The sequence below is a fragment of the Drosophila kikkawai genome, chromosome 3R (genome assembly GCF_030179895.1).
Source record: "Drosophila kikkawai strain 14028-0561.14 chromosome 3R, DkikHiC1v2, whole genome shotgun sequence".
Classification (NCBI taxonomy): Eukaryota; Metazoa; Arthropoda; class Insecta; order Diptera; family Drosophilidae; genus Drosophila; species Drosophila kikkawai.
In genome coordinates, this window is record NC_091731.1 from 34,713,234 (window position 1) to 34,729,286 (window position 16,053).

Here is a 16,053-nt window from a genome sequence, read left to right on the forward strand (position 1 = left end):
CCATTCGCTCACTTTGGCTTTCCAGTCCTTTCACACTTTTTGATTCTTTCGGTAGCCCAGTCAAAATTTCTGTTAAGTATCTTTCCCCAGAAGAGGTGGGCCAGTTGTTACGGCTTTGAAGCAACAATGGGGACCATCAATCACCCGGATTTACAGTTGGCGCTCAAGGACTTTCTGATCGAGGAAGAGAAATTGACCCAGGTGGTGTACCGCATGACCAAGGAGATGAAGATGGGCCTGTCCAAGGAGACTCATGCGCGGGCGGCGGTCAAGTGCTTTGTGACCTACGTGCAGGATTTACCCACAGGAAAGGAGCGCGGAAAATTTTTGGCCCTCGATTTAGGTGGTTCCAATTTCCGGGTTCTGCTGGTGATAATACGTGGCGATTCGGACTTGCAAACCGAGTCGAGGACCTATGTGTTTCCCGAGACCCTGATGACTGGAACGGCCAAAGAGCTTTTCGATTTTATAACCGAGTGCCTCGTACAGTTTTGCCGGCAGTTTGGCCTGGAGAACGAGGGACTGCCACTGGGCTTCACTTTCTCGTTCCCCTGCCATCAGCAGGGTCTCTCCAAGGGCACCCTGGTCGCCTGGACCAAGGGCTTTCGCGTCGAGGGCGTGGTGGGCCGCAACGTGGTGGAACTGCTGCAAGAAGCCATCACACGACGCGGCGAAATCTCGGTCACTGTAGTTGCCCTGATAAACGACACGGTGGGCACCCTCTTATCCACCGCGTACTTTAACAATAACTGCCGCATCGGCCTGATCGTGGGCACCGGCACCAACGCCTGCTACGTGGAGAAGACGGTGAATGCCGAGTGCTTCGAGGGATACCAGACCAGTCCCAAGCCCTACATGGTCATCAACACCGAGTGGGGCGCCTTCGGGGACAACGGTGTGCTGGAATTCGTGCGAACCCCCTACGACAAGGTGATCGACAAGGAGACAGTCAATCCCGGCAGGCAGACATTCGAGAAGTGCATCTCCGGGATGTACATGGGCGAGATGGTGCGCCTGATCCTCATAGATATGATGGCCAAGGGTGTGATGTTCCGGAACGAGTCTTCGGAAAAGCTCCTGCAGCGCGGGTCCTTTTCTACTTCGTACATTTCGGATATCGAGAGCGACGCCCCCGGGGAGTACCGCATGTGCAACAAGGTACTCCACAACCTCGGCTTGAGGGGCAACCAGGAGTCGGACCGCCTGAATCTGCGCTACATCTGCGAGGCGGTGTCCTCGCGTTCCGCCAAGCTCTGCGCCTGCGGCCTGGTCACGCTCATCAACAAGATGAACATCAACGAAGTGGCCATTGCCGTCGACGGCAGTGTGTACCGCTACCATCCCACATACCCCTCAATGCTGGAGCACCACATGAAAAAGCTCCTCAAGCCGGGCGTTAAGTTCGAGCTGGTCTGCTCGGAGGACGGCTCCGGACGCGGTGCGGCCTTGGCAGCGGCCACGACCGTTAAAAATAAATAAATTCGAAATTTGAATTAACTTAAACCAGATGTGGTTCGAGTATCAGATGAGGGTCAAATATCGGGTGTGGTTTGAATATCAGGTGTGGATTTTATAGGGGAAATTTCATTTTAGGAAATTTTTAAGGGGAGGGTCAAATTTTCATCTGGCCACACTGCAACAGCTGATCAGCTGTTCGGGAAATTTGGAAATTGGAAAATTGGCACGATTTTTGGAGCACAAAATGCAGGATTTGAGGAAATCGGACGCTCTGCGTCTGCCCAATGGTGACGGCTGCCCCAACGACGAGGTGAAATCCCCGTTTCTCATTGGTGTGGCCGGCGGCACGGCCAGTGGCAAGTCGACGGTGTGCAAGAAAATAATGGAGCAGCTGGGCCAGGCGGAGATGGATCACACGCAGCGCCAGGTGGTATCCATCAGCCAGGACAGTTTCTACCGGGAACTGACCGCCGCCGAGAAGGCCAAGGCCCAGAAGGGACTGTTCAACTTTGACCACCCGGACGCCTTCAACGAGGAGCTGATGTACAGCACGCTGCAAAACATACTCCAGGGGCACAAGGTGGAGATTCCCAGCTACGATTACCGCACCAATTCGCTGTGAGTATCGCTATGATATCGGATATCTGCCTTCGTAAACGTTTTTCTCAGCTTATCGACTAATTTTTATTGGATCTTTTATTCCAGGGACTTTGAAAACATGCTGATTATCTACCCAGCGGATGTGGTCCTGTTCGAGGGCATCCTGGTCTTTTACTTTCCCAAAATCCGTGACCTGTTCCACATGAAACTGTTCGTGGACACAGACTCTGACACGAGACTGGCCCGAAGAGGTGAGTCTTCGAGTTAAAAATACATTTTAAATTATTATAATAAACCCTTATTATACCCTTTTAGTGCCACGTGACATCAACGAGCGTGGTCGGGATCTGGACGCCGTGCTTACCCAGTACATGACCTTCGTGAAGCCCGCCTTCGAGGAGTTCTGCTCACCCGTAAGCTGTGGCTACGCCCCATTTTAAACCAATAAAATCTGTAAGGTGTAACTCTCTTTTCAGACGAAAAAGTTTGCTGACGTTATCATACCGCGAGGCGCCGACAACACAGGTGAGGCAGCAGCTGCACTTCTGTACACTCTCTATGCCACACCAAACACACAGTCTTACACACCTTGAGCGTTTGTAGTGTTTCGTTGAGTTGGTTGCCTAATAACCATAGTTATAGCAATGGTTCTTTCGTTTCTGGTTCGATTAACCCCGTCTGTGAGGACACCAAACTCTTATCACATAGACTGCTTGACTATATACGAGTATTATATTCTTCCTATCAACATTTCTTCCCCCCTTTGTTTTACGTCCATCTCTGTTGAATGTAACTCTGGCGTTATGATTTCCCTTTTGTTCTTGTTTTCGTTTTGTTCCTGTTGTTTTATTGTATTTCTTGCAGTTGCCATTGATCTTATTGTACACCATATCGGGGAGATTCTCGCCACCACCAACAGCGCACAGCACAGCAACACAGTCAGGGTGGCGTCGTCCAGCATGAAGCGAGATCACTAAACGCAAAAGCTTGCTTCTGGACCGGCCACAGCCTGAGCCCGAGCCACGTCCTCAGCTTGTACTAATTGCCAAAAACAAAAAATGAGAAAAGAAAACGGGGGCAGCAGCACACTAAGAAAAAAATATCCTAATACCGAGCGCCGGCGTCGCTTCTCATTCGGTAGTCTCATCGTAACCGATTAACGTAGCCCTAAGATTGAAAAGTATCTTTATACCTAGTTGTATCTACTCTTGCATATGTTCCACAATACATGGTAGTGTGTATGTACGTAAGCTCGTTTCTGTTCACCAAGATAACCCAATCTGCGATTGCGCTCTCAGTCTAACTCTGGCCCTAACTTGTAGCGAATTATCAAAGTTAAATTATTCTAACCCCGAAGAAGGCTTCTACACAGGTTCTAAGCACTCTTAATCACAATCACAACCATTTTACACACATAAATATTGTATATCTATGTTCGGATAGTCGTTAGTTAATCCCAAATTCTGACTTTAATCGACTTTGTCTGTTTATCTGAATGCCCAGAAATTTGTAAATGTAAACACAAATTTTATATTTTTAGATTTTCTTTTGTATTTAGATTATTTCAAGAGAGCTTACCCATGGTAAGCCATTATAATATCTAAAATAACTGTTTACTTCTTAGTTAATTTTAAATATTATTGACTTTTAACTATCTTTAAAATATATGAATATCTCTTAATAATTTAAAAACATACCTAAAATTCATTAAAAGCCAATTGAGACTTTGGTAAACTAAATATTTTGCATACAAAGACAACCAAAAATAGTTAGAACTTAACAAATATAAAGTAAACTATTGAAAAATTATATAATTTGGGTGTCATAATGTAATAGTTTTTTTCTTAAAAGAAATAAGTAGTTATTCCCCAAGTTAATGGTTGAAAATTATCATATTCTTATGGTTCAAAGTCAAGGCCTTTATGACACTCAACCTTAGAATGGACCTTAAATTTTATAGAATTTACAAAGAGGCCACATCCTTCAAGTTTTTTAAACATTCCCAAAGTACCGGGCATCTTCAAAGTCGGCATAGGCGACTTTTCACTTATATAAATATTCCGAAAGCCGTCTCAAATATACAAAATAGACTAGATTTTACCAGCGTGACGATAAATCAGTGTTTCATTTTGTAAGTACACCAACTGCTGATTGTAAAGCACACTCACTCAAGCCACAAGACACAATAGGGTAACACACCTAACAACAAATTGCCGCCCAGCTTAGATGCGACTAGGTAATAGACCCTACTAACTAGAGCTAGATTAAGTCCTTGGACCGGTGGAGCTCTTGAAACAGCAGCCAGGTAAGTGGTTGTTCCAGTGGTTGAGTTGCAATGCCAGCAATCGGTGCAGCATTACGATTTGATAGCCCAGAATGCGAATTTACCCCTAGACCGTCTAATGATCGTTTCTCTTCCTCTTTCAGTGGCCATCGATCTGATCGTTCAGCACATCCGGGACTTTTTAAACAATCGCTCCCGCCACGGATCCACCGGCAACATGGCGCTCTACATGAACCTGGATCTAAATGCCACGGGTGCCGGAGTTGCGGGCCCAGGTAAGGCCAGACGCCTCCACAACCTGCAGCACAAGGCGCGTCCCCACTAACCATACCCTAACTGGAGCGGATCACCCGGATTACTAATTAACCAATGCATGCGATCAGGCCGTTTGCTCCGTTGTGTATATAAACATATATAGTATCTTCTGTTATGCTTTGTGTTTCCCTGTCGAAGATGGAACCGAGAACCAGCACGGCACCTACAATGCCATCCGGAGATTCTCAACGCTCTGCAAGGAGCTCAACATGCAGGGCAACTTCTTCTTCGAGACAAACAAGAACCTGCCGCACCACTAGGATGGTCTTTCTGTGGAGTCCCTGGAGAAGTACAAGCCAGGCGGGGCACATCTAGGCGAATGTTAAATATATTATTATTGTACCCATAGACATATTTTTTCAGTAAAATCGATTTGACAGAAAAATGGGATCGTGGAGGGTTAACTTGTCTATTATCCTTGGTGTTCAGGTGAGCTTTTTACTCACCAATTTGGTTAGTTGTTAACGTGATTCAACGGTTTACGGTTTGAAATAAAATATTTTATTTGTTGTAAAGCTTTTAAGTTCAAATTAAACTTCCCATCGAACTTTTTGTGGCCAGGTGTTGCTTGAAAAGCCCCTGAAACAAATACTGATAATAATTTCGAAAAGCTAAAGGTTTATTTCACAAAAAGCTACAATATAAAATGTTTAAATAAAACAAACTCTCCCATATCGAAGTTAGTTTACTTCCAAAAGCAGTTGTGACACTATGGCCGAGGAAAGCTTCAACGTCGACGAATTGAATCCGCCAGAATGGTTAAATCTTCAGTTTATTACCGAGGTACTGAGGGGCCATGAAAAGGCGCCCGAACTCAAAGTGATCGACCTGGCCTTCATGCCAGCCAGTCCCAAGGGTGATCACTATGCCAGCATTATGTTGCGGGCCAAGGTGAAGTACTCCACCCAGAAGGGTGAGTTCGCCAAGTCGCTGATCATCAAAACAATGCCTGAGGCGGAGGGTCCCAAGAAGGACTTATTTGGCGAGTCTCCTATATTCAAAACTGAGATTGGAATGTACACCAGGGTCCTGCCGGAGTGCGAACGGATCCTTCGCGAGGTGAATGACAATGCCAGGCTCTATGTGGACTGCCTCTACCACAGTCTGAGCCCGAAGCAGGTGATCATCTTCGATGATCTTGTGGAAATGGGCTACACCGTGGTGCGGGGACGTTGGCTCACGCAGGAGGAGATTTGCAGTGCCTACGGCAAGTTGGCCAAAATCCATGCAGTTAGCATGAAAATGATCAATGAGGTGAGAGATGATAAATTGTATCTTATTTAGTTTAGAATATAATACTTTAAACTCATTACCATTATTTAACATATTTTTTAATCATATTATTCCAACCTTTTGTAGCGACCCGAATACCTAAAGGACTTTCTGCATGGAATGTATGATATGCCCGGCGTGATGGACAGTCCCATTGTTAGCGGCGGCATGGCTCTGTTTGTTGAATTTTTGGGCAGCCATCCGGAACTTAACAAATACCAGCCCTACTTCGAGAAGATAAGGCTCCATTACAAGGACAGACTGCAGGAGACCATGCTGGAGTATCGTAATAATCCCCAGCAGGATGGTTACTACGTGCTCTGCCATGGAGACTACCACGTCCGGAATATGATGTTCAGGCACAACAAGGAAACCGGAAGCTTCGAGGACTGCATGTTACTGGACTACCAGGCCTGCAATATCACTCCCATAGTCGTGGATCTTATATACTCCATCTACATGCTGATGGGGCCAGAGCAGAGAGCTGGGGAAGTGGAACACCTGCTCAAGTACTACTTCGCGGTATTGGTGGAGACTCTGAAAAAGATCGGTTACCAAGGAAAAATGCCCACTGCCAGTGGGTTCTGGGCGGAATTCAAGCGGCACAGATATTACGGTTCGTAAGACTTAGGAAGTCTTTTGGTAAATAATATGGTTGAATAATCTGGAATACTTTTTTTTTAGAGTTCTTTATGGTCAGCACAGTCCTGCCCGTGTCTATTGCCTTAAGAACTTTCAACTTTGACCTAGAGGAAATGCTTTACAACGAAGAAACCAGGCGGAAATGCTATCAGCTCAAAGTTTTGGTCGAAGATGTCAAAAAGGTGCTGGAAAGATTCGAACGATCGGGTTACTTTGAGGATCTGTGAGAAATATATTAACATACCATTAAGATACATTGATTCAAGAAATGTAATCATTTTTAAGAGATAAATGCACACAGTGTTTATAAACAAAATAATATCTCCTCCCTTCCTATAAGTAAATACCATATTTGTGTGGAAGAAACTCAAACAAATCCCCAAGATTGTTGCTATACCTACCCTAGAATTCCACGGAGACTCTCTTCTCCCGATTTAAGAGAATAACAACTAAAGCTCATTTGTATCTCAACGCTCAAAGCTCGTTCTATCTTTTGCATTTTGAATTTAAATTCTCTTTTTGAAAACCACTTAAAGTTATTGCAATTGAGTGAGCTTTGGCCAGTTGACTCTTTTCCGGTGAACAAATCACAACAAGCTATCTATTAAAATGTCTGAAAGTACAGATAACATCGCGTACAACGATGATGAGTTGGCTCCACCGGAATGGTTAGACTCAAACTTCATCACAGGTGTCCTGAGCAATTATGAAAAGGCACCTGAACTCCAGGTAACCGATCTTAGCTTCTCACCGGCATGCCTCAAGGGAGAGCACTATGCCAGCATCATGTTCCGGGCCAAAGTCAAGTATTCCACAGAGAATGGTGACTTCGAAAAGTCGCTGATTATCAAAACAATGCCCGAAGAGGAGGGTCACAAGAAGGATTTAATCGGAAGTTCCCCATTATTCGAAACCGAGGTAGGAATGTACTCAAAGGTACTGCCCGAGTTCGAGAGGATCCTCCGCCAGGCGGGAGATCATACGAAACTCTGTGCGGATTGCATATATCACAGTCTGGAACCGCGGAAGATACTGATTTTTGAGGATCTCAAAGAGTCGGGTTATTTTGTGGTGAGGAATCGGGAGGTCAGCCAAGAAGAAGTGGATCGCGCCTTCTTCAAACTGGCCAAGTGGCATGCAGCCAGCCTGAAAGTGCAGGAAGAGGTAAGTTACTCTTTATTACATTATTATTTTATACCATTAGTATCTCATTAGCAACCACACTTCCTCGAGGAATATACCAACGGACTGTTTGAGATGCCACAAATCATGCAGGAGCCCTTCATGAAAACCGGAATGCCTTTCTTCGTGGATCTCCTGACCCAAGAGCCGGAGCTCAACAAGTACAAATCGTATTTTGAGAGCATAAAGCCTGACTTCCTGGAACGACTCACGGCAGAGTGGAAGGACCTGAGAGATAACCCCAAAGTTGACCAATACAGGGTACTTTGCCATGGAGATCTTCATCTACGCAACATAATGTTCCAGTACGAGGAGGGAACCTTTAAGGACTGCATGCTACTGGACTTTCAGATCAGCCACCTCTTCCCGCTGACCACAGACCTTATATACTCGATTTATATGCTCATGGAGCCCGAGCAACGTGGGAGGTTCTATGAAGATTTCATTTATTATTACATCTTTGTTTTGACGAATACTCTTGAGGAAATTGGTTACAAGGGTGAAATGCCAACCGTAGAGGGACTTTACCTGAATAAGCACAAATACTACGGTTAGTTCGCTGTTTACATATGTCTCTTTATAAGCATTTAATAATGTTTATTTTTTAATTATCACAGAATTCTTCTTCCTTACAACATTCCTACCTTTGATGTGGGCTCTTAGGGAGACTTCTGTTGACTTTGGTGAACTTTTGCAGGACGACGAAAGACGTCGGCAGTGCTATTTCTCTAAGGGTTACATCAAGGATGTACAAAGAAAACTGCTTACATTGGATATATGTGGATACTTTAAAGACGTCTGAACTTGATGCATTCTTTAAAACAATATTATACATTTCTGCAATCTCGATGCGGATATAAACGGATATATGACGATGCTTATTTCGATCTACAAGTTATTAGTTACTTATGAAAACAATATATACATGTGATTGAGTATGAATATAAAATAACCATAAAATATAGAACATTTCAACAATTTAACATGATTAAATCTATATAGAATAATTGGGCTTTCTGATGCCAAAACTTAGCAAAAGCGTTGGCACTTATAATTTCACCAACAGACTTAAGCTCTTTTATATATCTGATAAGTCAAAGCTTTTTCAAAGCTCAAACATTTACGTTTCAAGCTGAAATACTCTCTCTGTAGTCCATTTAAGTGAATGCAGCAAGTGAGATTGGTTCAGTTTACTCTCTAGTCAAAGAAAACAAAAGTTGGTCAACAAAATGCCAGATAACACAGATAACAGCCAATTCAACCCCGATGAATTGGTGCCACCTAAATGGTTAGACACCAACTTTGTCGCAGAGGTTCTCCGAGCCCATGAAAAGTCACCTCAACTCAAGGTAACCGATCTTAACCTTTCACCGGCTTGCCTCAATGGAGATCATTATGCCAGCATTATGTTCCGGGCCAAAGCAAAGTATTCCACCGAGAAAGGAGACTTCGAAAAGTCGCTGGTTATCAAAACGATGCCTGAGGAAGAGGGACAGAAAAAGGAATTGATCGGGAGTTCCCCGATTTTCAAGACGGAGGTGCGAATGTACTCCGAGGTGCTGCCCGAATTCGAGAGGATCCTCCGCCAGGCGGGGGATAATACAAAGCTCTTTGCGGATTGCTTGTACTACAGCCTGGAGCCACACCAGGTCCTGATTTTTGAGGATCTCATGGAAAGGGATTACTTTGTAGTGCGAGATCGCGAATCAACCCTGGATGAGGTGCAACGAGCCTACTTTAAGCTGGCCAAATGGCATGCAGCCAGCCTAAGAGTGCAACAAGAGGTGAGCCACTGCTCGGCAATACCATTTTCTTTCACTAATAACATTAAGCTGTTTTAATTTCCAGCAACCGGACTTACTTAAGGGCTTAAATCACGGACTGTTTGAGATACCTAACATCATGCAGGAACCTTTTTTGGAGAACGGAATATCTTACTTTGTGGAACTCCTGAACGAGGAGCCAGAGCTGAGAGAGTACAAACCCTTCTTCGAAAGCATCAGGGGAGATTTTATACAAAGACTAAGCGCTGAGTGGAAGGACCTGCGGAATAATCCCAGAAATGACCCATACTGGGTGCTCTGCCATGGAGATTTCCATCTGCGAAACATGATGTTTCAGTACCAGAAGGGATCTTTTGCAGATTGCATGTTGCTGGACTTTCAGCTCAGCAGCCTTTTCCCACTGACTATGGACCTGGTCTACTCCATATATCAGCTCCTGGAGCCCGAGTATCGCTGGAAGCATTGGGAAGATATGATGAACTATTACTACTTTGTGTTCGAGGATGTTTTGAAGAGAATTGGTTACAAGGGGGAAATGCCCACCCAATCCGGTTTCTGGCAACGCCTGCATCAGCACAAGTATTATGGTTAGTTCTCTCATTATTTCTCTATTTAGCTATTTTAATATATTTATTCTTATTCCTGCAGAGTTCTTCCTGGTGAGCACCTTTCTGCCCATGCAGTGGGCCCTAAGAGATAAATCTGTAGTCTTCATCGATATTTTGGAGAATGAGCAAAAGCGAAAGAATTTATACTTTTCTCAAGGTTACATTAAGGATGTAAAAATATTGTTGGCTCGATTTGAAAAGTTGGGCTACTTCAAAGATATCAAATAGATATCAGATAAGGTAATATAGTTTTTGTATACGAGCTAGTATAACCCAATTCCAATTGTAAATAAATTGTAATCTTGCATTTAAAAATCAAATTAATCTGTATTTCAATATTAATATTTAAATGCTTACCCGAAAGAGAGTACCAAAAATAAAGCCTGAATTGGTAAACAATACCCCCTAGCTTGGCATTAATATTTGTGTGGTCAACCCATGTCAACGAATGTTTTGAAAAAACAAACAATCCAAGTTTTTAGCTCATTTGAATCGCTAATTTCCATCTGCCTTTGGTCACTGAGCTGGAGCTCTGATGAATGAGAATTATTTGCGTGTTCGTAATTATAAAACGACTGTTGCGGGCAATTAAAGCCCCATTTATGACGCAGACTTAGTTTCGTTCAATGCCAAATGAGTTTGGGGTGCAATTATTATTTCCAGTATTTCCAACTGATTAAATATAAACAAATAATAGGTGAAGATTAACCGTGATGGAAAGAATTCGCGGTCACATATCTTTCTACAAATTGGTAATATGCAATATTGGAACCTTATTTCGAAATAATATACTGCCTTACTCACGCATGGTTAGCACTTTATCAATGCTTTCTTTATTGGATAATTGATTAATAATTAAGTGATAGCTGCTATAAAAAATACGCAATACGGTTGACACCTACGTCACTAGTTTCTGATTTAACGCCCACAAAAATCTATCAGAGTGTATAGTATAGTTCGCACCTTTATAAAACTGTTCCGGCATACAAAGTTTTCTCTTTCTGAACGTAAAAAACCCCCAAACTTCAACGCACGTGTATTTCAGCAAGTCATCATGATTGTTTACTACGATGATGGCAGGCCCAAGTGGTCTCTGTCCAAAGCTCGAATCAACTATTGATACTATAGACATTTGCAGACTTGTATTTAAATTAAATAAAAACTTGTATTTTTTGCTCTTATGATATATGATATCACACAAAAATTGGCTAAAATCTAGGAAGGCTCTGGTAACGAACCTACACGGACTTTAGAAGTCCTTTGTTATCGAAAAACGGCAAAAGCAACTTCATGGCATTGGCATAATACGGATTGATGAAGGTCCTGTAACGCAGAGCATCGGCCTCGGGTCCTGGGGCCATCATCATTTTCATATTGGCGTCCTTGTCGGTGGGCATCAGGGTGGCCACCATCACACCCATGGCGGTGAGGGGTCCTAAAGGAAAATAATTGAAAGTCCGACTTAGAAAGGGTTACGATAACATATAAAGCACTCTTGATCAATGAAATAGATTTTTTTCCTATTTTTTTACATATCAATAATTGCCATTAAACTCACCCCAGAATCCATACTTTAGCATCATGATATGAATATCCCTCAGGGATGGAATGGGCTTCGAGTACTTCAGAAGCTTGAGGCACTCGGCCAAGCGTTCGTGATAGATCTGAATAAAGTGATCAAACTCTTTGACCTTAATGTCCAGCGCGGCGGAGGTGGTGATCAGGTACCAAAGGTCCTGGGCCGGGGTGCCCCACTTGCCAATCTGCAAATCCACAAAGATGGTTCTGTCGATTTCTCCGTTGTCCTTGTAGTTAAACATGATGTTGTTGGACCAGCAGTCGCCGTGGTTCAGCACATTGAACTCGCTCTCATCCACCTGGTTGATTTGCAGGGCTTCCTCGAACACCTCCAGTGGCTTCCACATCTTGGCTATGTACTTGTCGGCATTCTCCATTCCCCACTCACCCATCGCCTTGAGGAACTGCACCTGGCGCATCTCGCCCAGCTTCTCGAAGAGATCGCGGCTCTGCTCATTGTACATGGACATGGAGTACATCTGGTCAAAGGGTCCGTTGATCTCTCTGACCAGAGCGGAGGCGGCATGGAACTCGGCCAGTTTCTGGAGCACTCGTCGCATGTGCGCCATATCGAAGCCTTTGAGACGATCGGCGTTCTTAAAGTGCTGACGGCTTAAATCCTCGAAGACCAGTGTAATAAGCTCAGCGGTGGACTCTACATGGAGACACCTGGGTGCCAGCTCAACGTCCAGGCCCGCCTCCTTGTAGAGCTTCACGAACTGCGGTATATGCACCTCGTACATCTTCTTTTCTTTGGGAAACAGTCCCATGCCAGCCACCACATCCGCTCCACTATCGGCCTCCAGCATGGTCTTTAGGATGTACGAGACTTTCTTTTCGCTGCCATCTAATTATAATATTTACATAATAATATATAAATAATATTAGAATATTATTAGTTAAATAGTTTAAATATTAAGGCACCTTTTAGCAATACATCCACTACAACCCTGATCATAATGGAGGTGTAGTTCTCTCCGGGCGCTGTGGCCGCAATTGGGAAGAAGTTGACGATTTTGTCGAAATTCGTAACATCCTTTTCGATAATCGGCAAAAAGTAGTCCTCGTTGACCCACTTGGGGATGTGCAGATACTCGTTCGGATTGACTGGCTTTTCCGAGCTGCTGTTCGGCGACATTCTGAGGCTGCTGCAATCAGAAAAATCTATTAATTGACAGACAGCGGAAACGATCAACAGTCCAAGATCAAAGCAATTAAACAATTTACAAAAAAAAGAGAAAGCCCGATGTTATGTGAACACGAACACGTGGGAACAAAGTCTAAAATTGGCAACGGTTTCCACTTTCTTTTTTTTATTTTATCAAAAAAGACAAAATTAATCATCTGTTTACACTATAATAATTTAAAACTTGACTTTGTATAAATTAAAAACTGGTTGGGCTTCTACTGAAGGATTTTTTATCTCATATAAGGTTTAAATATATTATATATTTATCAATATTTTACATTAAAAATATATATATATTATTTATGTTTTACTTATTAAATTAAAATCCCTTAGATCAAATTTCTGCAACTATTTTTTGCTAAGTCATCTTGACAAAGCACACTTGAACTTGAACCCATGGGTGAACTTGTTTCCACAATTTGTATGAGCTCGTCTTTTTACGCTTATAAAGCTCTCATTCATATCACTTGATTGCACAGCAATTTCATTTAAATAAGATTTGAGCCCTAGGTAAATTGCACTTAAAATATTGCGAAATTTAGATAGATTTTAAGCGAATTTCCGCGTGCAATTTAAGCTGAAATTCTCCCACAACTCGGGGTTTCCTTCAATTGTTATTTATTACTGACCGACTTTTGGAAGATAACTCAATGAAGATTCTCTCGGGTAGCGGACACTGCTGCGGCGTGTCCGGCGATTTCTAACGACAAACAAATACTGAGCATTCCGCTGGAATCTCATACATTTTTATACCCAAAGCCCGAGCGTGCGGCAAGTGGAACGATTTTTGTGCGGTTCTCTGATAAACGGGTTTAAGTCTAGGCGGTATAAAAATCGGTTGTGCAGGGTTGGGGGGAGGGGGTGAGGAACGGAAATAAATACTCGTAGAACAAAGTTTAACAATGAAAACGCATAATCGTTTCCTTTATCTCTGGAGTCACCAAATAACCCTAAAAGACCTCACCTCGGTGACCCGTTCGAAGGTATACTCAATAATTGAAAATATTGGGAAATGTTTATTGTTTGCAGAGAAGGCAGCCAATCATCATTAGTGGGTGTAGGTAAGAGTCTTTATTTTTAAAATAATTGATAAAGAACGCTAGATAAACAACAGAATGACTACCAGGAGCTCTTGTTATATTTTTTAACATTTTAGATAGAGATTTGCCAAAGATCTTGAGTTTATTATAATTAATCTTTTATTTTTTCCAAAAATGATTACAAACTAATACTCAAAAAGACCTTTTCTATCGAAAAAGGGCAGCAATTGCCGCATGGCCTTGACGTAGTAGGAATTGGTAAAGGTTTTGTAGCGGAAGGCCTCAGCTTCGGGGCCAGCAGCCAGCATCTTTTCCATATTGGACTCCTTGTCCGAGGGCATAAGAGTGGCCACCATCACTCCAGTAGCTGTGAAGGGGCCTGTAAATTGAGTTAGTAAGCTAAGCCAACAAAAATCCACTAATTATTCACCCCAAGATCCGTATTTGATCATCATCGCGTGCAAGTCCCTCAGGGTGGGAATCCTTTTCGAATAGTTTAGGAGTTGCAGGCACTCGGTCAAGCGCTCGTGATAGATCTGTATAAAAAGGTCAAACTCCGTGACCTTAATTTCTAGCGAGGCGGATGTGAGAATCATGTACCAGAGATCCTGAGCCGGAGTGCCCCACTTGGCCATTTGTAGGTCCACAAAGATGGTCCTGTCTATCTCCCCGTTATCCTTGTAGTTGAACATGATGTTATTCGACCAGGAGTCCCCATGGTTCAGCACATTGAAGTCGCTCTCGTCCACCTTATTCAAGCGAAGGCCTTCCTCGAAGCCTTCGGTGGGTGAGGGAAACTTCTTGATGTATCTCTCCACATCCGGAATGCCCCATTCCTTCATTGCCTTGAAGTAGGAGGCATCCCTCATCTCCCTAAGGGGAATAAAGAAACTCCTGTTTGCCTCCACAAACATGGAGTTGTAGTATCGCTCCGCATAGGGTCCATTCACTGTTCGATAGACAGCCGAGGCAGCATGGAGTTCCGCCAATTTCCGGAGAACACAACGGATGTGTGGCAGGTCAAATCCCTTGAGACGATCAAAGTTACGGAAGTTTTGACGACTCAGGTCCTCGAAGATCAAGGTAATCCTTTCCGGCGTCTCCTCGATGTGAACACACCTGGGGGCCAGTTCGATGTCCAAACCAGCCTTCTTATAGAGCTTCACAAAATGGGGAATGTGATTTTGGTACATCTCCTTCTCCTTGGGAAATAGTCCCATCTGATGGACCATGGCGCCGCCTTTGTTAATGTCCAGTCCGGTTTTCAATATATAGGAGATCCTTTGCTCACTGCCATCTGAATTGGAATGAGATTAGAAACTTCTAAGGACTTATGGCTTAACTCTCCTCACCTTTTACTAAAATATCCACCACAACCCTAACCATAATCGAGGTGTAGTTCTCCCCCGGAGCCGTGGCTGCAATCGCGGTGAAGTTCACAATTTTATCGAAGCCTGTGACATCTTTCTCCAGAATGGGTCGGATGTACTCCTCATTTATCCACTCAGGTATGGCCAGATGTTCATTGGGATTGATTGGTTTCGGCGGCATGACTTCACTGTAATTAACAAATTTATTAAGCAAACAATTCTGGAGATTTGTGTCATTCACAGACCGATAAGAGGTAAATTCAACGGGCAGAGAGGGAAAATCGAATGCAGTTTGCTTACTCCAAAGGACAAACCTCAACTGAAGTAGCCTCTGACTGCGTTCCGGGTTAAATAGTGGCCATTAAAAGCGTAATGATTACAGGCAAGTTTGTAGAGACTTCAAATCGCTATGCAAAAGAAATCAAGCAAAGCGAGAAATTCGAATGGTATATTTTAGCAAAAAATATTACTCATGGCCACTAAGGAACTAAGTTTAATAGGTCTGTGAACTATAATTGCCATGATCAAATGATAAGAAACATAAGACTAATCGATTGCTGCAGTTATCTAACAACAGTCTACCATAATATTCCTTTTATTACCCGCCTGTAATTTCATACACAACGCGTCAATTGTTGTCCAACAAATTAATTAAAATTCCACACAGACCCGGCCTTCAATTGTTAGTTCTAAAGAATAGATATGTGTATGTATATATTTATATATTTTTA

General features: G+C 43.2%; 7 protein-coding genes across 9 annotated transcripts; 5 read left to right on the plus strand and 2 right to left on the minus strand.

Moving 5' to 3' along the window:
* The first annotated feature begins 4 nt into the window (after positions 1-4).
* Positions 5-1,503, plus strand: Hex-t2 (Hexokinase testis 2). The gene has a single exon (XM_017163196.3). It carries the CDS (start codon positions 127-129, stop codon positions 1,477-1,479), a length of 1,353 nt encoding a protein of 450 aa, XP_017018685.1. The 5' UTR covers positions 5-126; the 3' UTR covers positions 1,480-1,503.
* Positions 1,504-1,630: 127 nt separating this feature from the next.
* Uck (Uridine-cytidine kinase) lies at positions 1,631-5,042 on the plus strand. 2 transcript variants are annotated; one of them, XM_017163208.3, is made up of 6 exons: positions 1,631-2,076; positions 2,164-2,309; positions 2,374-2,471; positions 2,535-2,583; positions 4,486-4,617; positions 4,796-5,042. In XM_017163208.3, the coding sequence occupies exons 1-6, from the start codon at positions 1,703-1,705 to the stop codon at positions 4,915-4,917; spliced, it is 921 nt and encodes a 306-aa protein (XP_017018697.1). In that variant the 5' UTR covers positions 1,631-1,702; the 3' UTR covers positions 4,918-5,042. The 2 variants fall into 2 exon arrangements, with proteins under 2 accessions (XP_017018697.1, XP_017018698.1); XM_017163209.2 differs by lacking the exons at positions 4,486-4,617; positions 4,796-5,042 and adding an exon at positions 2,923-3,303 and having other exon boundaries at positions 1,633-2,076.
* Positions 5,043-5,336: 294 nt separating this feature from the next.
* LOC108072162 (uncharacterized) lies at positions 5,337-6,971 on the plus strand. The gene is made up of 3 exons (XM_017163207.3): positions 5,337-5,911; positions 6,017-6,545; positions 6,614-6,971. Exons 1-3 carry the CDS (start codon positions 5,369-5,371, stop codon positions 6,796-6,798), a joined length of 1,257 nt encoding a protein of 418 aa, XP_017018696.1. The 5' UTR covers positions 5,337-5,368; the 3' UTR covers positions 6,799-6,971.
* A 158-nt stretch (positions 6,972-7,129) lies between these two features.
* LOC108072005 (uncharacterized) lies at positions 7,130-8,736 on the plus strand. The gene is made up of 3 exons (XM_017162982.3): positions 7,130-7,735; positions 7,787-8,303; positions 8,371-8,736. Exons 1-3 carry the CDS (start codon positions 7,181-7,183, stop codon positions 8,553-8,555), a joined length of 1,257 nt encoding a protein of 418 aa, XP_017018471.1. The 5' UTR covers positions 7,130-7,180; the 3' UTR covers positions 8,556-8,736.
* Positions 8,737-8,884: 148 nt separating this feature from the next.
* On the plus strand, positions 8,885-10,546 carry LOC108072016 (uncharacterized). The gene is made up of 3 exons (XM_017162996.3): positions 8,885-9,537; positions 9,602-10,124; positions 10,186-10,546. The coding sequence occupies exons 1-3, from the start codon at positions 8,983-8,985 to the stop codon at positions 10,371-10,373; spliced, it is 1,266 nt and encodes a 421-aa protein (XP_017018485.1). The 5' UTR covers positions 8,885-8,982; the 3' UTR covers positions 10,374-10,546.
* A 719-nt stretch (positions 10,547-11,265) lies between these two features.
* LOC108072007 (uncharacterized) lies at positions 11,266-13,624 on the minus strand. Of its 2 annotated transcripts, none has more exons than XM_017162985.3 (4): positions 13,542-13,624; positions 12,648-12,868; positions 11,704-12,570; positions 11,266-11,580 (listed from the first exon to the last, which is right to left on the minus strand). In XM_017162985.3, exons 2-4 carry the CDS (start codon positions 12,859-12,861, stop codon positions 11,384-11,386), a joined length of 1,278 nt encoding a protein of 425 aa, XP_017018474.1. In that variant the 5' UTR covers positions 12,862-12,868; positions 13,542-13,624; the 3' UTR covers positions 11,266-11,383. The 2 variants fall into 2 exon arrangements, with proteins under 2 accessions (XP_017018474.1, XP_017018473.1); XM_017162984.3 differs by having other exon boundaries at positions 12,648-12,871; positions 13,542-13,623.
* Positions 13,625-14,137: 513 nt separating this feature from the next.
* LOC108071989 (uncharacterized) lies at positions 14,138-15,623 on the minus strand. The gene is made up of 4 exons (XM_017162963.2): positions 15,568-15,623; positions 15,305-15,510; positions 14,383-15,249; positions 14,138-14,331 (listed from the first exon to the last, which is right to left on the minus strand). Exons 2-4 carry the CDS (start codon positions 15,501-15,503, stop codon positions 14,138-14,140), a joined length of 1,260 nt encoding a protein of 419 aa, XP_017018452.1. The 5' UTR covers positions 15,504-15,510; positions 15,568-15,623.
* Between the last annotated feature and the right edge of the window lie 430 nt (positions 15,624-16,053).